Source organism: Nannospalax galili, unplaced genomic scaffold (assembly GCF_000622305.1).
Source record: "Nannospalax galili isolate Female #2095 unplaced genomic scaffold, S.galili_v1.0 scaffold528, whole genome shotgun sequence".
Taxonomy (NCBI): Eukaryota; Metazoa; Chordata; class Mammalia; order Rodentia; family Spalacidae; genus Nannospalax; species Nannospalax galili.
The window spans coordinates 983,824-1,007,549 of record NW_008359681.1 but is presented as its reverse complement, the minus strand read 5'-3'; the positions used below and the strand labels follow the sequence as shown (position 1 = coordinate 1,007,549).

General features: G+C 43.7%; 1 protein-coding gene across 1 annotated transcript in view; it reads right to left on the bottom strand.

Moving 5' to 3' along the window:
* Stk24 (serine/threonine kinase 24) overlaps positions 1–23,726 on the bottom strand; it is a 111,660-nt gene that overhangs the window by 18,303 nt on the left and 69,631 nt on the right. The window contains exons 3-5 of the mRNA XM_008823587.3: positions 13,924–13,980; positions 6,163–6,271; positions 5,757–5,914 (exon numbers count right to left, since the gene is read on the bottom strand). Coding sequence (XP_008821809.1) covers positions 5,757–5,914; positions 6,163–6,271; positions 13,924–13,980 — 324 coding nt within the window. The remainder of the gene's footprint in view (positions 1–5,756; positions 5,915–6,162; positions 6,272–13,923; positions 13,981–23,726) is intronic.

Below are 23,726 nucleotides of genomic sequence, written 5' to 3'. Positions count from 1 at the left end.
TTAAAAAAAAAAAAAAAAAGGTTGGGGCTGGTGGAAGACTACAAGTTCAAGGTCAACCTGGGCTCTATAATGAAATCCTGTCACAAAAACAAAAATATGAAATACTTAAACCCACCCAGGTGACAAGTATGGGCTATAGAGCTCTTGATGCTTGGTGTCCCCTTGCCCCTCTTATGCTTGAGAGCTGCCCTCTGCCAAAGATAAAAAAAAAAAAAAAAAGGTTGGGGCTGGTGGAAGACTACAAGTTCAAGGTCAACCTGGGCTCTATAATGAAATCCTGTCACAAAAACAAAAATATGAAATACTTAAACCCACCCAGGTGACAAGTATGGGCTATAGAGCTCTTGATGCTTGGTGTCCCCTTGCCCCTCTTATGCTTGAGAGCTGCCCTCTGCCAAAGACTTGTACAAGGACCTAAGCACTCTTCCTGCCTGCATCTGATGCCTACTAACAAACCTGGACACTGAGCTGACAGTTCTACAAATGCCAAGCCATTTGGTAAATAATCAAAATAATCAAAAGAAACATCTACATGTGTTTAAACCCTATCTATCCTAGCAAATTAGAGATTAGGAAGACAAAATATGCCACACCAAACATTCAACAGCAGCATTGCTTATTTGACCTCAAAAGAAATGACTGAGCTGTGTTAAAATAATGAAGTATCCACAATATAGCAGGGGAACCCAATCTCAACAAACAGTACTGTGTTTCTGCACTCAGGAAATGTGGCACCCAAGAATTAAAAAAAAAGTCAGATAAAGGAAGGATAGTCATCTTCCAGAGAACAAGAACTAAGCTAAACAAACGGTTCATTTCCCAGCCATTTGGAGAAGACGAACTAGAAATTAAGACACTGCTGCCAGAATAAACAATGGTCTTTAAAAGCCAGAGTTAAAAGCTGCAAGCAAAGATGACCCAAGATGCAGGTATAAACTGGCAGATCTTTCTCTGTGTGGACACTTACCACATCTGTTCCTTACCATCACCAACTTCTTCAACAGCAGGAAGGAAGACTGATACACAGAAACATCCTAAATCTCACAATGCCATGTGAAATAAAACAAGCTGGCTATAAATCTAAAGATACAATACAATTTAAGTTACATTGTAAAATTATATGTAGAATAAGATTTTTGGGGTCTTTTTTGTTTTGGGTTTGGGGTTTTGTTTTTATTCTGTTTTCTTTTTTTATCTTTTTGAGACAGGGTGTCCCTCTAACCTCAGCTGACCTGGAACTCGCTATGTAGACCAGGCTGGCCTCAATCTCACAGAGATCTGCCTGCCTCTGCCTCTGCCTCCACCTCCCAAGTTCTGGGATTAAAGGCATGTGCCACCATGCCTTGAGACAGGGTCTCCCTATAGCACCAGCTGGCTTGGAACTTGCTATGTAGACCAGACTGGCTTTGATCTTACAGAGATCCACTTCCTTAGTGCTGGAATTAAGAGACTAAAATTCTTCAAGGAACCCTGTTCAACTCCACAATAAACCCCCAAGCATAACCCCTAGTCACACTTCTAACTAGTCAAAATAAAAATGAATCTAATGCAGCTATACATGTACACTCATAAGTGGAATCTTACAAGCATTAAATAGCAATAAATGGTTGGACCCACTCAGACATACTAGAGTGTCACTAGGCTCCAAGTTCACATCCTTTCCAGCTTTCCAGGGCTCCTTCCTCCTGGGGAGAACTAGAGCATTCCTGATTGTTTCAGAAGGAATAGCAGTGGGGGTACAGTCAGCTCCACATAGAAGTACCCACAGAGGGACAGGACAAAAGCTGCAGAGTCCAGCAAGGCCTCCCTCAGCTGCCAGAGTTCCATTCAGCTTTGGCAACATTACTTTTTTTTTCATCCACACATCACCTATTTCTACTTTTCGCTGTAGTTTCATTGCTAGTTATTTCAGACATGACTGAACACTGGAATAAATAACTTGGTTTTGGCAGATTTACAGATGTTGTTTTTCTTTTCATCACATCCTTTTTCATCACCAAAGAGTACCGCTGCTTTCGAGGCCCAGAACAGGAAAAGCTGTTTATAAAAGAACACTGACCCTGGTCTCAGTGTCTGTCTCGGGCAGTCCCAGTGTTTCTGGCTTCATCAGGTCCCACACTCTGCACCATGTATACCACTCAAACACAGGATCTCCTGTTTCAACATGTAGTCTATGAGTGCACCCAGGGAGAAGCATCCTCAGCTCCTCTGCCCTTCTCCCAAAAGATCACGGAGAAAGAGACATACATGAGCGGGGACACTGTCCCAACCAAATGGCTAAGAAGCACCCTAAAACCTTAGAAAAAATTATCAAGATTCTTCAACCTAACACCCAGAATGTTAATGCCGAAACCAAAGGCTTCTTCACAGAGAATACAGCCATCTCCTGTGACAACCTCCACAGTCTGGGGACAGCTAAAGACAAGAAAAGCTTTCCTAAATCATCTTTAAAATACTAGTAACATTCAATACAGCGTTGGGAATCTCAGCTAGAATATATGACAAGAGAACAAAGGGGATACAAAGGAAAAGAACTCAAAAGACCCTGCACATAATATGAAGCTTATAGAAGAGACCCTAAAGACTCCACCAGAAAACTCTTAGAACTGATCAACACTTTCAATAAAATGGCAGGACACAAAATTAACACACAAAAGTCAGCAGTCCTTCTATATACCAACAAACATATTAGGCAAACAATCCTATTTATAATAGCATCAAAAAGATAATAAGAGTCACTAGGTATGATTCAAGTAAATGAAGAAATAGGCTTTCAACAAGTCAAAGTAAAAGGCAGAATATTAAAAGGTTCAAAGAGAAAGGGACACACTTGTTCACACTATCTCCTCTCAAACCAATGTGCGTTTCTGGAAGGGTAAGACAGTATCTTAAGTGGCCATCCCCATCCACTGGGCTATTAAGAGCCTTCTCTGAGCCAGAACTCCATGACAGAGGCTGGCAAAGCCTTCTGAAGCTCAGAATACTTTGCACAAGTACCTGTAGAGCCAGAAGAAATGGAGAAGGGCAGAGCAGGCCACCGGAGCAGTTCTTAGTTCTTTTTCTCCAACTTTATTCTAATAAGCAGTAACCCCCATTCTATTTGTACCGGACAGTGTTCTCAACACTTGCCTTTGCAGATCTTAAATTTCAGTGTGTCTAGCATAGTAAGCAAAGTAAGTAAAAACAGGGAAGGGGATGTGAGTAAGACCATGACTTTAATGTGTGTTGGGTTGTGTGTGGAATATGTAATTGCATGGCTATGTGCATGCATGTGGAGGCCAGAGGTTGACTTGAGGTGTCTTTTTGCAATTCCTCTCCATGTTGTTGTTTTAGATAAGTCTCTCAATGACCCTGAAGCTTACTGAGTCAGTTAGGAAGGCCAGTCAAGGAGATTTAGGAATCCACCTTTGTCCTATACCCTGCTCATTAGCCCTGGGTACAGGCCTGGCTTTCTAAGTGGGTTCTGAGGATCCAAACTCAGGTCTTCAGCTTGCACAGCAGACACATCTCTCCAGCCCCTGGACAATGACTTTAAATAGGGTTCTTAGAAAAGCTCCCCTGAGAAGCTGACAGCTGAACAACAAATGGAAGGAGTGAAAAGGGGCTCTGTGGCTGTGGCTGGGTGGAGGCAGAGTTGGGTGAACAAGTCCAAAAGTCCAGAAGGAGAAATGCCCTTGTATGGTTTGCCCACACTGACTACAGAGGAGTAGGCAATCAGGGATTGGAGAAGATGGGAGTCAGAGGGGTGCTGGGTGTAGGAGAAAAGATCAGGAAAGCTCTTTAAGAAAAATACCAAAGTGAGGAGTGATAGGAGGAACTGAAACAGAAGACCCGAGTCAAATCAAAAGGGTCATGGCTAACCAACTAATCCCTGCAATGACTGAAAGGGGATAATCAGGTCAAAAACTTGGATTCCATCCAAAATTCACATATAAACTTCAGTAGATGAAGAGGTGACATGACCCTAGGGAAAGGGCCAAAGCAGAGGTGTTGAAGGGATGAGACATAGCCATAGAGGTGATGTATCACCCAGAGGACGAAGACACCAATGAGAAACAGATGCAGACAGCAGAGCAGACTAGTGTGAGTTATGTTTGCTGCTCACTGCATGCCAGGGCCACAGTGCCTACCCCAACTCATGGCAGCCACCAGTTTCAGTGAGGCAGCCAGGGTCCACTTAGCCCAAGCCAGGAATACCTGCACCTTCACCCACGATGACACTCCATAACAGTAGATATCTTAAAAGATAACCTGAGGTCTCAGAGAAAAATTACCCTAAGCTTCACCCACCATTTAATAAGGCAGGAAATCTACTACAAAACTGAGAAGGACTCTATTTTTAAAAAAGACGTAAGCTAGCATGGACTTGTCATTCCACACTTGGAAAACTGACGTAGGAGGATCACAAATTTGGAGGCCTGGGTTACATATGGAGATTATCTCAAAAAAAGTTTTAATTAAGCCAGGTATGGTAGTGCACACACCTCTAAGGCAGAGGCAGGAGGATTTCTGTGAGATCAAGGCCAGTCTAGTCTAAAAAGTAAGCAGGCCAACTAAAGGTGGGGGGACACCACAATGTCCAACTTTAAGTGTATTTGAATTAAACATTTGTTTGCTTAGAAGTATCTGTGCATCATGTTTTACTGTGTACAGGTCACTAAGCAGAGCAGACTGGGGCGAGGGGAATCAGAAACAGGAGGCAGAGAATCTAAGGTATTTTTAGTAGTCTACACCTCAAATGTTTTACAAAGACAGAGACAGAGGGAGATAAGAAAAACTAGGAGAAAAGAATCTGACAAGTAAATATAGCTAACAGAAAAAATGACACTGTGTCTCCTGCTGACAACGAGCCCCTGGGAATAGAGATCCTAAGTGACAACTAAAATTATACAAATGGTCAAAATCACTAAAGATTATGCTTGCCCCACTTTACTATGGTATTTCTTTCTCTAGACATCCTATAAATAGGGACAATCAAAGTGGCTCATAACCATCCATAACTCTAGTTCTAGAGGATCCAATGCCCTCTCCTGCTCTCGGTGGGCACTGCATGCACATGGTGCAATTACATACATGCAGATGAAGCACTCATACACATGAAATTAATTTTTTTTTTTTTTTGTCTTTTTGAGACAGGGTTTCCCTGTAGTCCCAGCTGACCTGAACTCACTATGTAGACCAGGCTGGCCTTGAACTCACAACGATCCACCTGCCTCTGCCTCCCAAGTGCTGGGACTAAAGGCATGTGCTACCATGCCCGGCCATAAAAATAATTTTTAAAATGTTAAATAGTAGATAGATCTCTGCCCAAGCCCTGCCCTTCATCCACTGAGCCCTTCCCAGGTCCAAGCCCTGTTCCCTTGGTCCACCCTCATTCATGCTCCTATGTCCAGGAATCACTCACATTCTCTGCAGATAGGCTGCACCACAGCTGCTTCTGCTCAACACCTGCATGTCTCAAAGGGCCCAAGCTATGCCTATCCTCATACCACAGTCCTTTTGTTCCTGTACACCTCTTCACACCTGCTCCTTCCTAGTCCCTATCATATCAAATACATACTAAGGTACAAATCCAGTCACTAAGGCTGACTGAAAAAGGTATCCAATGATGCAGCAGGAGACAGAAAAGAAGACAGTTAACCAAGGTCATAGAACTAGCTTCATGGCCTACCTGAAGGTACAAGCTAGGAAAGCTGCAAGGTGGAAGAAGAAAACAGAGTATGTGGACCCAGCAGGCATGAACCGCCAGCTCTCACCTTTGAGTCGTAGGCTGACTGCTTAATGACCTCAGGTGCCATCCAGAAGGGGGTGCCCACAAAAGTGTTCCTTTTTATCTGGGTATCCGTCAGCTGGCCTGCTACTCCAAAGTCAGCCAGCTTCACCTCCCCATGTTCAGAGAGTAGAACATTGGCCGCTGCAAGACAACCAAGGGAAGACCATGTCATGGCTGCGCTGTTGTGCTGGCGGTCACCTGGGAGCCTGTGCGTGCTCTCCTCAGCCAAGGTGAGGGCACACAAGAACAGGTGCCCCTGTTTCACCAGAAACAGCCAGCCCCAGATCCGGGTGAGTAGAGGGTACAGGATGGTGTCCAGTGGGCACAGAAGCACTGCCGGTTCTGCCACCTTGGTGTCTCAAAGAAATGAAAACAAGAGCTGTTGTTACCTTTGATATCTCTGTGGATTTTCTTCTCTGAATGGAGATAATCAAGGCCTTTCAGGATTTCTCTTAATATGGTAGCGATCTGAGTTTCGTCTAAGGGGCCAGGCTCTAACTAACAAGAAAAAAAAAAAGAACATTAGCCACTTCGTGGTTGCCTTACATAGACTTTAAGAGACAAGAACAATTAAAATCAAAAGGCATCTTCATTTATCAAAGACATTGTGCCTAAACAATTAAAATCATTAAAGGATGGGGGGAACATCGCTGAGGGGGGAGAGCAGGGTGGATGGGTAACTTTGCTGAATAAAGCAAGGCCACTGTGAATCAGTGGGACAATGTTTGAAAAGCCCATTGGCTATACCTGCAGCCTGCAAGCTGACCTGTGAGGGTCAATCTCCATCACCAAAAGCACAAATTTGGAGAAAGAAGTCTGAAAGCTGCTTCCCAAGTCTACCATTAGAACTGTTTAGATCTGCATTTTAAATATCCCTAAATTGGGGAAAATGCAGCTCAAAGACTTCAATTCTTTTTTTTTATCAAATTATGTGTACTATGTGTGCAATGCTTATGGAGGTCAGAAGAGGGTATCAGATCTCCTGAAACCGGAGATATGAACAGTTCTGAGCAGCCATGTGGGTGCTGAAAACCAAACCTGGGTTCTCTGCAAGAGTAGTCAGTGCCCTTAACTGCTGAACCACTTCTTCAGTCCCAAGAGCTCAATTCTTAAAACTTTAGCATTTGTTTCATAATACATATATGAGAAATTACTTTTTATTATTACTATTAGCCCTAATGAGGTAATAATTGTTTCTGAGAAACTCAAAGGAGTTGTTACTATTAACTTAATATCAATTCTTACATAAAATTATAAGAAAGAAATGTGACTTTATCCCTGTTAAAAAAGAAATGTTAGACAAGACAAAGAGCTCCATTCACTCCAGATAGCAGTACATCCACCATCACTTACAAGACTTTTTCACATAAATTCTATCAGTCAAACAACCCAACATTCCTGAAAAGCCTAAGAACAGAGCTTTTAGAAGGTATGTCTAATAAGTGGAGTAAGGTTTTTCTAATCCCTGGTCCTCTGTGTTATGCTTTTTTGATCAAACAGTACAACCCAAGCTCACACACCTTAATCAATATCAAGACACAGTCCTGTGGTGTCCACTAAATTTTTAAAAGATAAATGTGTTCCCAGGTATACTGGCTCATGCCTCTAATCCTGGCACATGGAAGGCTGTGGCAATAGGATTGCCACAAGTTCTAGACCAACCTGGGCTACATAATTTAAAAAAACCAAACCACCAGGGCTGGAGAGATGGCTCAGTGGTTAAGAACACTGTTCTTGTAGAAGACCCAGGTTCACATCCCAGCACCCACATGGCAGCTTACAACTGTCTATAACTCCAGTTCCAGAGGATCCCACAGCCTCTTTTGTCCTCCGCAGGCATTGCACGACATGGGTGCACTTACCTACATGCAGGCAATACACGCATACACATAAAATAAAAATAATAAAATATAAAAAAAAAAGAGCCACCAGTGTGCCCTATACCAAGAGAAATGAAAACTGAGGTGTCCTCACAGATCTCAAGCCTTCACTGTGTGTATAGCATCCCAAAGGGGCTTTGTGGGGCCAAGTAGGAGAAGTGAGGCCCTTGGTCACTTAGACTACAGCCCAGATCATGCCTGGTGCAGCTTTCTGATTCATCTCAGAGGCCTGCCCTGGTCTATCCTATGAAGGCCAAGGTCAGGGCCCTTTCTCAGGGGCTGCCTCTCCTCACACTTAGGCCTACCTGGCTTTCTCCATTCACATCAGAACAGAACATGGTGGAGACTTGCAGTTAATCATATGATTACATGTACAGAGAAAACCAAACTGAGTGTGTCCACTGGTCTGCTGGGGAATTATTGCCAATTCTAGTCAATACACTGTCCTCAGATTAGAAAAACATGGTGCACACTGCTCCACAGAGTATAATTTTTTCCAGTCATTTGACCAAAAGTCTCTTTTTTTTTCGAGAAACATATTCAAACCACTGTTCCAAAAACCACAGTCTGGAACGTCCTGATATGTAACAAGCCTGCTTTCTCCACGTCTATTTTTCGGTGTTCACAGAATGTACCAGTTTTAACTCTCAAAATGAGGAAAACACATCGTTCCAGTCCCTTGAGAGAAAAAAGGCAAACAGAGATGCTGGCATCTTAGGTCCTATCCTCAGTACAAGAATAACAGGAGGAGAATCCAGTAACAATCTGGGTCTACACCAAGCTCTCACTAAGCTGACGGACACACTGGATTTATCCAGTATCTCCTATTATTGACTCCCTAGACAGAGACCCAGAATGGCCTGGCATCAGTACCCAGGGAGATCAGCAAAGCAGCTGAAAACAACTGACAATCTCCCCCCGTATGACATTAGGATTTGGCTCCACGCTGTGACTGGCAGTGTCCTCTTAAATATGACCAAAGAGCTGAGATATAGTCCAGCAGCAGAGCATTTGCCTATCACGCACAAGGACCTAGGTTCAGTACCCAGTACCACTAGGGCATACGTAAATAAAATGATAGTAACTAAAGCTGGTTTGAACTCCACTCACTACTGGTTTACATGTCCATAAGGAGGCAAAGAGGTAGAGGGTAAGGAAACACATTGTTTATGTGGGGGGTTAAAATCCTTGGTGTCCTTGATAGCCAATTTTAGGTGGCGGCTTGACAGGGCTAAGGAATACTCAAATAGTAAAGAGGACATTTCCACAAGAAACTGACATTTACAATGGACAAAAGGAGACCCACCCTCACCCAATGTGGGCAGGCACCTGCCAATTTTCTGAGGGCCTACACGAAACAAATATGCAGCAAAAAGGCAAATTTTTTCTCTCTTCTGGGACCAGAACATCCTGCTCTGGCCTTTGAACTCAGGGACTTGCACAAATTGCCCATGAGTACTGTGGCCTTTTGGCTCAACTGAGTCTGGTACTCCAGTTTGCTGACAGCCTCCATGACTACATAAGCAATTCTCCTAGTAAGCCCCCTCTCCTCCACCCAACCCCATTGGTTTTCCCTCTCTAGAGAACCATGATGAATGAAATATCAAACTCACTATAAAAGGCAGTGGTCTGTATACTAATTTAATATAAGGCAGTGGTCTTTGAGTCACCCACTAACATCCTCCACAGTTACAATGTCTGGGTAGGATATAAGGGGACTGTATCATTAAGAGGACTGTCAACTTTTCTTAAATTTTACTTATTTTTATGTGTATGAATGTCTAGCCTGCATGTATATAAGTGCACCACGTGCACACAGTGCCTGTGGAAGCCAGAAGATAGCATCAGATCCCTTGAACTGGAATCACTGATGACTGTTAACTGCCAGGTGGGTCCTGGGAACTGAACCTGCCTGGGTCCTCTGGAAGAGCAATCAGTGCTCTTAACCACAAAGTCATCTCTCCAGTCCCAACTACTAACTTTTAAAGAAAGAATTTGTAAATAAAAGCTGATGGGGGAATGGACTATATCCTATCTACAAGCGACTTCTTTTTAAAATATTTTATTTATTAATTTTATTTTATGTGTATAAGTGCATTTATGTTGTGTAAGTCCGCAGAGGTCAGAAGAGGGCATCAGAGTCCCTGGAGCTAGAGTTACAGACGATTATTAGTCACCATGAAGGTGCGGGAACCAAACCAGGGTCCTCTGCAAGAGTAACCAGTGCTCTTCACTACTGAACCATCTCTCTAGTCCTACAAGTGACTTCTAATTCCCCCTACACACACACACCTCCCTTCATCCTCTGCCACACTGACCATCAGCAGGGCACACGGTCACTCAACTGGAGCATACATTCCCAGGTTCTACAGAGCATTGTATGGCCCTGTGACTCCATCTCATTCTCATGGTGGAACATGAGCAGATGTGACACATGCCCCTTCCCTAGTCTTGGCTTGAAATACTGGCAGCTGGAGAAGACCATAGAAAGAAAGCCCTGACTTCATGTATGGGAGAGATCAATTTCTATCCTGTGAGAGATTCTGTTTTAGAGTGCCAACAAGAGCAGCTTGCCCTAAATATGCCATCTTGTTTTTTTCAAAACCATGTTGTGTGTTCATTTTTAAGTTTGTCAAACATCTCTGCCTGATTAACCGAGACATTTACACAGCAAAGTTCCTTCATAATTAGATTCCAAGGCTGACCCTTAGACTCTCTAACAGCAGTGACTGATCTTTTAATCAGCTAAAACCTTTCCTTCTCAGGGTCTCTAGCTAACCCTTATCCAATTACCCAATTCTCTCCACCTGCTTTCTTTGTCCAACACATCTTCTAACTTGCTCCACAACAGCAAGATGTTCTACTTTGTGTACTGCAGGACCTTCAAGGGCAAGAGTGGCACTGACTGGGCTACGAGAATCTACAAAGAGCAAGCCTAAACTGCATGATAGAAATCATGCTCCTCAATTGTGGCACCCTGGATGCCTCTGTACTTGTGTCAGAGATTACTGACACAAAGGGATTCCAGACCGAGTGCTAAAGAACTCAAAGGGGGGGGGTCCTGGAAATATTTATTATTTAGATCTTATCCAAAATTACAAAAAAAGAAATCAACAAATTGAGTGCATTAGTGCTAAAGAACTCAAAGGGGGGGGGGGGTCCTGGAAATATTTATTATTTAGATCTTATCCAAAATTACAAAAAAGAAATCAACAAATTGAGTGCATTCAATTATGTCTATTCAAAATGAAATATATGCCTGTTTTTTAGCCATAGCTCTTAATAACCAAGCTATGCTATCTCTTTAGCTCTTCACACTAGATCCCAAATTTGTTTTCTTTCTTTAGTAAAATTGGATGCAGCACCAGGATGCAGTCACCTTTCCCCTCATAGGTCCTCCAGAGTCACATTAACTGTTAGCTCCACATTAATTAACAGAAATAATAAATAAAAGCAACTTTGAATTTTTCAAAGAAATGGCCTTCAAATTCATTTATTCAGCTACACAGTATCATATTCTGAATCATGACAATAGTCTGGCTTTTTAATTTTCCATAAAAATGTGTAAGAGAGCCTCTCAAAATAATCCTAATTGTTTTCGACATTCAAAGTATAATTACCATAACCTACACTGAAGTATGTTCTCCTGTTTTGAGGGTTTGAAGAAAGTCAACAGAAATGGGGTAAAAGATGGAGAGACAATCAAGCTGGAAGCAGAAAAGAACAGTGTGGGGTCAAAGACAACCAACAGGCTCCAGGACAAGTAGGTTGGGGTCCACAAAGTCCATAGTCCAACTCCACCTGGGAGCTGGCACACCTGACCCGAGTGACCCCCCTCCACACTCATTCTCAGGAAGGACCAAGTAGCTCTGAAATAGAACGCCATTTCTCTCTGTCAAGGGCATTCACATAGATGGTAGCCTTCTGAGACTCTCACACCACACCACATGGGAACTTTAAGGAGATATTTCTGCATTTTCTTCCAACTTTGATTTCCAAAACTGAAGACATCAAGTAAATTAAATTATTGTAGCACTGTGAATGAACACACTGAAGCATTTAGAGACTAGCAATGCTACTCTAAAGGACTCTGTCAGGAAGAGAGTCCCCGTGAACAAGACCGAATGTGTCACAGATGAAGTTCACTTTGAATAATGGTCATCTAGTTGCACAAAAGGAGGTAATTTTCTACATTCCTGTAGTAGTTCCCCAAAGAAAAAAAATAGTTTTTTGTGTAATGTAGATACTTAGAGACAGGACCATAGAATATATTCAGCTGGTTTCTCATTTTAATCTCACAGCTTAGCCTTATACTGTATTAATTTTTTTCATTGAAATCTCCTTTTGAAAACTATTTTAAATGTTTTTTGCTTATAACATGCAATTTTCTAAATTAGTATATTAGCTTTTAGAAAATTAAAGATTTTGAGAATTTTACCTTCCCCTACAACTACCTAGTGCTTTTGTTACTGTGAGAAACAAACTGCTCTCAAAGGGGAAGTCCTGTTCCTAATAAAGCCCGTGCAGGCTTTAATACAAACAACAGGCTTCCTTCAGCTTACTATCCTCTGGACAACCTCAACCAGGCAAGATCCACCTCTAACACTAAAATGAAGTTTATCTAGGGGATCACTACTCACTTATAAACCTGGCAAGTACAGGGGTCAGCGAGGTACAACTGCATTAACTTTGCCGTGAGCATGCCTACATGCATTGTATGTACATGTTCAACTAAGTATGTGAACATACAGGCATAGGGTGACAGAGTGTGTCCTCCTTCTCCACCTTAATTTTTGATGCCCAGTCTCTCTAAGAACCCGGAGCTCACTGGATTGGCAAGCCTGGCTGATCTGTGAGCTCCAGGGATCTGCCTGTGTCTGCCTCCCCAGCACTGGGATTACAGATTTTTCTTTTTTTTTCTTTTTGGGGGGGTGGTCTTTTTGAGTCACAGCTGGCCTGAAACACTATGTAGACCAGGCCTTGAACTCAAAGAGATCTTCTGGGATTAAAGATGTGCACATTTTTCATGAGTGCTTGAGATCCAAATTCAGGACCTCAGGCTTGCATGGCAAGCAGGTTAACAACTGAGTCATCTCCCAGCCCCCAACTGCATTAATTTTTATGCATGCCTACAATGGAGATCAGGCTGAACAGTGTTTCAAAAATGATATAAACCATACTTACAGGGCTTGGCTGTGTGTGGGCTCTCCACAAACGCTAACATAAAGTCACGTGTACATGAAAGCCAAGCACCTCTTCCTAACTTCCAGTGCCATAATTGTGGGCTATCACCAGGAAAGGCACTAGATGGCAAGTCCAGAGACAGAGACAACACTGGGCTGGGCCTGCTCCATTCTGATGCACCATGGGCATTGGCAAGAGGCAATGTTAGCAACACCTTGCCTGACCACTGTTCCAACACCTAATACCATACCTCAATAATCATAGCCTATCTCTGACTTTGGATGAAAGCATGATGAACTTATGTGGAGAACTGTTACCAACTGAACTATAAAACCATGATGGCTATTATCAACTCTATAAAAGCTAATCAACTTGTTCTGGAAAATAAACTGACCAACTGTTTTTAGGTAGGATAATTCCAGGCAAAAACCTTCATTGTTGCAATGAATTAATTCATTGGTTTACAATAAAACAATAACAAAATGCTTTCAAAAGCAGACCTATGGGGCTGGAGATACAGTTCAACAGTTAAGAGCACTGGCTGCTCTTGCAGAGTACCAGCACTCACATGGCAACTAAAAACCATCTGTAACTCCAGTTCCAGGATCTGATGCCCTCTTTTGGCCTCCATGGGCTCACACGCAGGCGAAACACTCATATACATAAAATAAATACATCAAAAAACTTTAAAGCAGATCTATAATTTTAAGTACTATATAAAAACACAGGGCTGAAGAGATGGCTCAGTGGTTAAAAGTCCTGGTTGCTCTTGCTGCAAAGGACCTGGGTTCAATTCCCGGAACCCACTTGGCGGCTGATAACTACTGGTAACTCCAGTTCTGAGGGAATCCAATGCCCTCTTCTGACCTCCTTGGGCACTGTACAACAGAGGTACACTTACACACATGCAGGCAATACAGTCATACACATAAAATATTTTTTTAAAAAGAAACAACACACAGAGGAATAGTTTGGTTCCTTTTTCATGCCACCTTGAAAAGGAAGAAATGAAATGGATAGAGAATTAGTGTTCAAACCAAGACTGCATGAGAAAAGGCTTGGGTGCATGCTACAGGCAATACTTACTAGATCCAGGGCAGAGCCTCCACCAAGATATTCCATTATTATCCACAATTTAGTATCCTACATAAAACAGAAACAAAAAAGGACAGAGTTAGTTTTAAAGCAAAACCAGAAAAATTATTTAAGCAACCAGAAAGAGAATTTTGCTATTATTTTGGACCTAGAAAGTTTTATAAACACATTAGCACAAATGTGGGTCGAGATGATGACTGCACAGCAAATCACCAGGTATACAAAACCTTCCTGCGGTCTCTCAGAAGGTAGAGCTGACCCAGGGCTCCTGCTGCAGACTCTGCTAGCGAGTGTTCTCCACACCCGTGGACCAGAATCTCAGAGAGGCTAAAGCTGGACTGAGGGCTTTTTAATCCATTCAGTGGGTACATCTCAGCATGAGAATCAGAAGCCAAGCACACATAAGAGTACACACAGGCAGGAAACAGGATGCCTCCCATCCCTCACCGCAGCTTGGAGCAGCCCAGGTTCTCAAGGCCTCAGTGAGCAAAAAAGGAGGCTCTGCAGTGACCCTCAGCATGTAAGACCTGAGGCAGCCTGGGATCCACTCCTGTAGAAAGGCAACCAGCGCCCCCACAAGTCACTGAACACGCTCCTTTCAAAAAAGCAGTCCCAGTCTCACACTTCCCGTGCCCTGCTTCACCAATGTGTGACTCTTGTCTTCTTCCAGGGTCTCTCTTGAAGCTACTTAGTCCTCATATTTTCCCGAGTTCTCTAAGTAAGCAATTTGAACATGTACAGGTTGTGGTATCCAAAGGAGTCCTAGAATCAATCCCCCAAGGATTGTGAGGAACGACTGTACATAAATCAACAGGCTGCATTACTTTTGGGGGCTAAAGAGACGGCTCAGCAGTTAAGAGCACTGGTTGCTTTTGCAGAGAACCCAGGTTTGGTTTCCAACACCCAGAACATGGCAACTACCAACCATTCATAACTCCAGTTCCAGGAGTTCGACGCCCTCTTCTGGCCTCCACAGGCATTGCACACACATGTGGCACATACATACAAGCAAAACACTCACATACATAAAATAAAAATATTTAAAGCTAGTTATGGAAGCTTTTGTATTTGCTGGAAGAAGAAGAAGAAGAAGAAAAAATAAAGGATCCTTTCTGGAGCTCTGTCATCTTTCCAGGACAGCACTCCACTTTGGCTCTTAAGAGGCACTACTGAGGTCCCCCCCCCCCCCAAGTGGTTCTGTTCACTCACAGGTAAGGACTGAGCTTGTCTGGAATGGACAAATTTCAGTGCTTTTTGCTTTTATTGTTCAAGTCAGGAAAATTCACCTGCCTTCTCTCTCCTTGCAAATGTATGAATTACCAGCTGTATATGTATTTTCAACAATAAGGCAGACTAAAGTGCCAGGCACACTGAGGCACAGACAGGTGATTGTGGTCCTTGGTACACAAGGAAAGGTAGTATGTTGACTGCATGTTCATATAGGGAGGCACTGATGCACAAACTACATTAAAGAAAGATGGTCCTTTTAAAATTTAAAGCAAATTTTGCCATCTGGAGTTAATTCTAAGTCCAGATGACTAGTCCTTTAATGTATATAGAATGCTTTCTCAAGCTTTTAATGTGCTGGATTACTAACAGAATGAAGGCAAATCCAGGCTGGCTGGGGAGAGGCACTGAGCCTCAGAGCGTGTGTTTGCCTCTACAACATAGAAAACAAACAAGCTGTTCATTCAACAGCCAATAATGGGTACTTGAAGAAGGACCTGGGTCAGACTCCAGAAAACTTCAGAGGTAGAGAGGGATGAATAAGGACAATGAATAATAGGAAAATGTCATAACGAAACTCATTATACTCTGTGCTAACTTGGAAGAAGGGGAGAAGGACAAGGCAATGGTAGCACTGAGCATGGTGGCTGATGCCTGTAATCTCAACACTTGGAAAGCTGAGGCAGTGAGTTGAAGGCCAGCCTGGGCTACATATTAAGCCCTAGGCCAGCCTGTCTCAAACAAAAACAGCAAGAATCCCCACTCCACTGCTTACCCCCCAACTCCTCCCCATTCCCATCATACATGAAGAAGGCTCTACCACCTGCCTTCTTTCCCAAACACGCTTGCAGAGTCCCCTCACACTGCCGGTATTGCTCCTTCTAGGCATTCCCACACATCCTGGCTGAGAGCTAGAAACAAACTATCCCAGTGAGGACAGTTTCTCTCTGGATGACACAGAAATCTACACTCTGTTTCTCTAAGAAGACACGGGACCTTCACTTTCAACCCCCACTCCCTTTGGTTTGGCTTGTTTGACTCAGCTCCCATCCATGAGTTTTTAGTTTGGTAACATCAAGATAAGCTCTGAGTAGGGAGAGAATGTCCTGGCAGCCTTACTCTCCCATATACCACCACCACCTTGCTGTGCAAAGACACCAAAGGAAGCAATCTCTGGTATCAACCACACTGTTTCCTGAAACCATAAAGCACAGTTGACCACCCCCTTGTCCAACATCAGACACTGCAAAGCTCCACCCTCAGACAAGTCACTACAGCTCTCTCTTCCTAAATCTACCAATCATGAGGGAACTACCTACCAAGGAAACAAAAACACTCAACTGACAGACTCATCTTTGGCTATGCCGTCCTGACACCAACAGTGGGTCTATACTCAACAGCAAAGCTCTGCAGCTCAAAGGTCAAAGTTCCACACTCTCAAGACACAGTCTCCCTCCTTCCTGGGGAGGAAGACTGTGCAGAAAGGTCAGCCCTACCCATTTCTGCCCTCCTGGTACATGTTGGGTGAGGCATTACCAAACAAAGCCCACCAGGTAAGAGGGCATGAAGAAACACCTTAAGGCCTTATTCAGGTCACAACTTCTAAAGACCTTGATGAGGTCCTATGACCAATGCACCAGTGTATCTCTGACCTGACTCCCAACAGCACCAACAACTGGGGCATGGAAATCACACTGTGGAAAGTCCTGGTCTGGGCTGAACTGTCTTGGTAACCAGTAGGTAAGCAACTGTTGCAGTCACTCACAGTCACCCTGGAAGGTCTCTGCATGGCCTCCATCACTACCTCTAGGTCCCGGGGTGCTCTTACCAATCCTCAAAGTCCCACAATTCCCAAGCATTAAAGGAAAAGGGCAACTAGCAATCAACGAGGAGGGAAGAGTGTATGTAAAGAGCCAGGGTGAACAGGCACCTAAAAGCAAGCGATGGGAGAAGCCTTCAAGGCAGCCAGAGAGGGGCGTCCATGTGCTCACTCTCCCTCCTGCCTCATGTCTCCCACCAGCAAACAACCACGAAGCTCTCTCTTGTCCACTCCCACCAACTACTGCACTACTATGAGTTGCACCCAGCTTCCTCTGTCTCCCCAGGCTCTGCTGTATCGGTTCTGCTGTGTTCCTTCCCTGCCTGACCAGGAGTATTCAAAAGCTAAAATTCAGCTGTTGGTGTCTCTTTCCTACTGAAGGTGACAGGAGCTAGTAAGTCTGGTCAACTGGATGAGGGCTGAGATGCTGTGGAAGTTAGGAAAAGGAGAGAAGAACTTCCATGGGAGCCTGACAAGCTATTCAGTACATGGTTCAAAACTCATGGTCCCAAGAACAATCCTGGCTCAACTCAGAGGGTCTCCAAAAACTGACACGAATGTGGGAAAGGGATTTGTGGAGAGGAGGGGAGTAACAAGGGTAGAAAGGAGACTAGAGAGGGTGAGGTGTTACAGTAATCAGGAATGCACCATACATATATGAAACTCAGAAAGAATAAATTCAGTGACAGCTATAATTTTTTTTTAATTGGGCATGAACACTGGGCTAGTGTGGTGGCACACATATTTAATCCCAGACCTTTGGAGGCAAAAGAAAGTGGATCTCTGGCAAGATAGAGGCCAGCCTGGTCCATATAGTGACTTCCAGGCAGGCTGGGACTAGGGAGGTCCATTAGAAAAAAAAAAAAAAATCGGCCATGAATGAGAATCCTATCTTAAACCCCCTAGTACAGGCAGCTAACCATCACTGCATACTCCTGTAGCCTGTTTCCCATAGGCCTGCCATACCCATTCTCAACACCAACACTCGGGGGGGGGGGGGGCTGAACTGGCCATCTGCTATGATCCTGTATCACTGACTTCTACCAACAACTTTCAAACAAGAACCCATCAAAAGGGATACACTTGTCCCTCAGTATCTGTGAATTCGAAGATTCCGGCTAATAGAAGAATCTTTGGTTGTTCAAATGCTACTGTAAAATGGCCTATCTGCATATAACCTATGTACAACCTCCCACATACTTTCTACTATCTCTAGGTCACTAACACCACCCACTGCAATGTAAACACTATGGAAGTAGGCGTCATGACTATAGTGTTTAGGGAAGAATGAATGACAAGAAAATGTCTGTACACAATCAATACAAGCATACAACATATGCCCCAAAGAAGTTTCCATTCGTAGTTGATGATTGAACCTGCAGATGCAGAAAGCTAATTGGAAAATCCCTTCTCCTCAGGACAAGGAGGACCACTGCACACTCAAACTGTAGCTGGAAGACTGTGGCTAATTCACCAGAGACATTAGGCAAGTTGCTTAAACCCTCTGAGCTTCAAATTCCATATCCTCTGCCAGGTGTGGGGGCTCACACCAGAAATCACAGCACTCGGGGCTGAGGCAGGAGGACTACTATGGGGTTCAAGGCCAGCCTGGGCTATATGAGTTCCAGGTGGGCCTGGGATATAAAGTAAGTCTCACTCCTCTCGCCCCATCTCCCTCCCCCTCCCTCCCTCACACACACATACAACTTAGTACTTCAAATCTCACAGTTCAAGTGGCAAATAAAGAAATAATGAAGTGAAAGTGCTTTGTGAAGTTCAAGGTACTGAACAAATGCCAAATTTCATGAGCTTTAACATCATCTCTCATAAATGCCTCCAAATAACCTGGTGAAACCAAACTGATCTAATTAACAAGGTCAGTCAATGAAACCTGGAAATGACTCAGGTACATTCTGCATACAAAACCCCAAGGCAAGTTCTGAAAGAGACAGTGAGGCCATCTCCAGGGAGGACCACACATTGGCACTGTCCAGTTTAAGAAACATTAAATATTAGTCTTTTCTTTCAAACCCTGTAAACTCTTGCTTTATGACAAGGAATTCTAACCTTTAAATCTCTCTACATACCCCCTGTAAGACTTTTGTTTATGAAAAGGCCCTGAATCATTCCAGAATCCGATGGCTAGACATCCCCCCTTTTTAAGGCAATCCTCTTTCCCCTTTCCTAAACTAGCCAACCTTTTAAACTAGCCAACCCAAAAGGACTGTGAGGTTGCATTCTAGTCAATGGGGGAAAGAGACAGTACTCTTGAGTTAGGGATGAAAACCTACCAAACTTCTAGGCCAGGTGTGCCTGCTGGATCTGAATGACCACGCAACACTCCCTTCTGCAAAAAGTAAAAGCCTCCTTGCCAAGTTACTTTTGCTTTGTCCACCACAAGTTCTTTGTATAGTAAAAGTGGGGTCCTTGGACCTCAGATTTTATTTCTAATACCAAGAGGAGGTGTGGGAGGGTTGACAGCTGCCCTCAGAAAACCTCCCCACTTGAGAGACACACATACAGAGAGAGAGAGAGAGAGAGAGAGAGAGAGAGAGAGAGAGAGAGAGAGAGAGAAAACCGTAAAATCTTTCCCCTTCGTTACCCAAATGGTAACAGTTTACTACCATGGTACACCTTACTTTCAACTGAAGCCTTCTTAGAGAGCATTTCTAAAAATCCATGGAGAGCTGTCTTCTTTTGCAGTTATTAGTCATTGCCCTACTGACAGCATCAAGTTGTTTCCATTCTTTTCTGATCAGTCAAGAGACATCAAAGAACTTCACACATCTGTCATTCTGCCACTAGCACTGATGGGAGACTCCATTTCAACTTTAACAGATATTGTTATGGTTTGTTTTAATGGCAACTTGCCACAGATTAGAATCACCTGAGTAGGAAGCTTCAGCTGAAGAACTGTCCCGATTGCTTAACTGTGGGCGGAGCTTTCTGGTAGCAGCCCAGATACAAAGGGGTGTGGCAGAAGGAAGATTATTTGGCTTTTGCTCATTTGGCCTTCCCTTTCTTCACTGAGTTGATTTATCTTGTTCCTGCTGCTGCTGATTCCTCTGCTGACATCAGAGCCAGTGTTTCCAGGCTTCCATCACTCACTGAGGATCAGAGGTTCTTCAGGGACCCTATAGGTTTCCTGTACCAGATTGGGACTGCTGAGATACCCAGCACTTTGGACTTAACAACTAGGACATCTCTGCCTCCCCAGTGTGAAACAGCCATGGTGTGGGACTAGTTCAGCTGCTGAGGCACCCACCCAGCCTCAAGGACTGGGCAACTACCAGTTTCTCAAGCTCTAAGGTGTGAGCTAGCTGCTGTTCCAATTTCAGAGAAAGCCAGTAATGAGTACTCCCCAGTCCATGCTTCAGCTACTGCTTCGAGTTCCTGCCCTGAATTTCCTCAGTGATAAATTGTGACCAAAAGTTATAAGCTGAAATAAACCCTTTCCTCTCCAAGTTGCTTTTGGTCATGGTCTTTATCACGGGAATAGAAACCAAACTAGGACAGAAGTTGGTACCAGAAATGTGGGGTAATGCTATAAAGGACCTGACAATGTTGTTTGGGGGAGGACTGTGGAAGCGTATGGAACTTTGGCCTGGAAGCCATTGGGTGTTTGAAGCTTAGTGAGTTGTTCTATGGGAGCTTGGAGAAATGCAGGTGATGGGAGACCTGGCTTGTGAAGTTTCAGAGAAAAGTTTGACAGTCCCTCAAAGACTATCAGGCCATTTTGTGTGTCATTATTTTAGATTAAGAACACCTATGGAAGTGAAATGCTGGTTAGCTGGCGCTGAAAAATCACCTGTGATTAATTAACAGCCGCGTATCACAGAAGTGAAATTTTCTGTGAAGTATTTCCTCAGGGTCAGCATACCGAAGCTGTGATCCATAGGGGGCACCAAGGCTGCATCTTAGGCTGGAAGCAGAATTTGGTAATATTAGGAGTCTCCTAAATGACACTGGTTTTGATAGCAGGAAAGTTGAAGGACTTTTAAAAAGGGTCATGGAGAGAAGCTGAGGCCAAGAGAGGCTATCAGAGAAGGTGCAGCCTCAGTAGCAGTGTAGCAGAGATGCCAAGACTGGGACGACCAAGGACAGTGGCAGATGTAGAGCAGAGACAGCCTGAGCCTACAAGAGACAAGCTGTGTTGCTGTGGACTACAGAGCCCAGAAGACTGTGCCTGAGTCCCAGGTGTCCAACATTGAGCTACACTGCCAGACTCTGGTTTTGCTTAAATGTGCCCAGCTCTTCCCTTTTTGAGATAAGTATTTAACATCTTTTTCATTTTACAGGAGCCCATAGTTAAGACACTTTGGAATTTTAAAAAGAAAACCTGAACTCTTAAAGTACTGGAATTTTAGGACTGTGGAACTTTTAAAATTGTACTGTTTTATATTTTGGCACTAATATTAATATCAGATCTTGGGACACGAAATGGGAAGGTTATTCTTTAATAGTGATGTTTGTATGTGTGTCTGGTTGACAAGGAGTCAACTGTGCTGAATAGCTTCAGTTGTCAACTTGACAGACCTGGGAAAAGGGAACAGCAACTGGGGAACTGTCTTTATCAGACTGGCCTATGGGCAGACAATGGTCTTGACTGTTGAGTAATGTGGGAGGACCCAGCCCACTGTGGGTGATGCCACCCCTGGGCAGGTGATCCTGAGTTGTATAAGAAAGCAAGCTGAGGATGGGCATGGTGGCACACACCTTTAATCCCAGCACTTAGGAGGTAGAGGCAGGAGGATCTCTGAGTTCAAGGCCAGCCTGATATATATACATAGTGAGTTCCAGGTCAGCTGGGGCTACAGGGAGATCCTGCTCAAAAAAGACCAAAAGGCAAGCTGAGCAAGCCAGTAAGCAGCAAAACTCCATGGTCTGTGCTTCAGTTCCTACCTCCAGATTCCTGCCTTGAGCTTAAGTCCTGATTTCCCTCAGTGGTAGACTGTGACATGGAAGGGTAGACCAAATAAACCCTTTCCTTCCCAAGTTGTTTTTGGTCAGTGTTTCATTACAGCAATAGAAAGCTAATTAGAACACTGACCAATGACTGTAAGATACTGTCTGGGAATGCTTACTTCCCCTTTCATCAATACCATGTATTCACCTCTTGATGCTGTTTGGGGGTGAGGGTTCTTGTTGGCTCGCTGGCATGATCTTTGTAACTCAGGCTGACCCTGAACTCACAACCCTCCTGCCTCAGGTTTCCAAGCACTAAGATTACAAGTATAATTTTAATTTTCTATTTAGTGTTATATTTTATGAGTTTAATTGTGCCCCTTCACCACCTTAAAGTTTGAAGCCCTAATAAAATAAGCACTTAGAAGCTGCTATTACTAAAAAGTACTGACTTCTCAGTTGGGTCCACAAGGCATTTCTGTCTTCATTTTGTGTTGACTATGATAGTTCTGGCAGGAGAGAAGATATTTTTAAAGAAACTTAAAACCAGCATACTACTAGCTGGGCATAGTGGTGCATGTGTTTAATCCCAGCACTTGGGAGGCAGAAGCCGGCTGATCTCTGTGAATTCAAGGCCAGTCTAATCTACATAGTGAGTGAGTTTCAGGCCACCTGGGGCTACAGGGAGACCCTATCTTCTCAAAAGACACTGCCCCCCCCCAAAAACCCATCATACTACTAAAACAATGGACCCCAAAGAATTAAATTTCCTCAGAATCTCAAGCTGAGGGAAGAGAAAGGCTGTAGCTCTCATGCCAGCCAGAGGTAGAACATGTCTTGCAGGAAGCTTCCCCTAATAACTTATCAGACCACCTTGCATAACAAACTGGAGCTAAGACAACGATGGAGTCAAGGATGAGTGGGGCCACACCTTGACAGTTATGCATACCTAAACACGCCAGTACTCAAGAGTTTGGGGGACAGGGGAAGTCAACAGACCTCTCTTTTCTAAGGACTGGCTGCACTGAATAAACTCCTTTCTCTGCTTTGTACCACTGTCTCCTCAGTGAGTGAACAAGGAAGCTAGCCAATTAGGATTGCCAGAGCCCAGGCTGTGACCCTAAAACTCAAGTCATTCTGGGCTGCTTTACTGACTCTGCAAAGACATGCAGATCACCTCAACCCCTTTCAAGGCTGAAAGCACAGACTGGGTTGCAGGCTTCAAACCTGCTATGTAGCAGAGGAAAACCTTCACCTCCTGATCCTCCTGCCTCCACGTTCTAAGCGCTAGGATTACAGGCCTGTTCCACCACACCTGCTTCTTGCTCAGGGATTCTGTCTCAGTACTGAAAACCTGCCTAACACAGTGCCACTGAGAAGGCACTCTGAAGCAGATGTCATCAACTCAAAAGCCCGAGCCTGGTGCCATGCACAGGGCCTCCTGAACCACTGCCCATTTACCTCACTGGAAATGAGCCTTCTCTCTGGTTAACAGGCAGTTCTGTCACATAATATAATTATGATTCTGATCTCCTGTAGTACACGACATTTCAGAAATTCACTCCAAACATACAGAAGCTTTAGAAAAGCGTATGGCAAAATCATTTTATCTAGATACAGCAATGTTCAGACACCAGACCATGCATGCTAAGAGAAAATGAACTAAAGTCAATTAATATTTACTTTAAATTATAGGTAATATTGGTCAGAAAATGGTTGAATTTTTTATGTAAAGTAAAATATTTAATCTAGTTGGAATTTTACTTCTATTCAACTTTCTGGATAAAAAACCCAAAACGGAGCTGCCAGTGTGTCCAGGAACTCTCTTCAATTACACTACAAC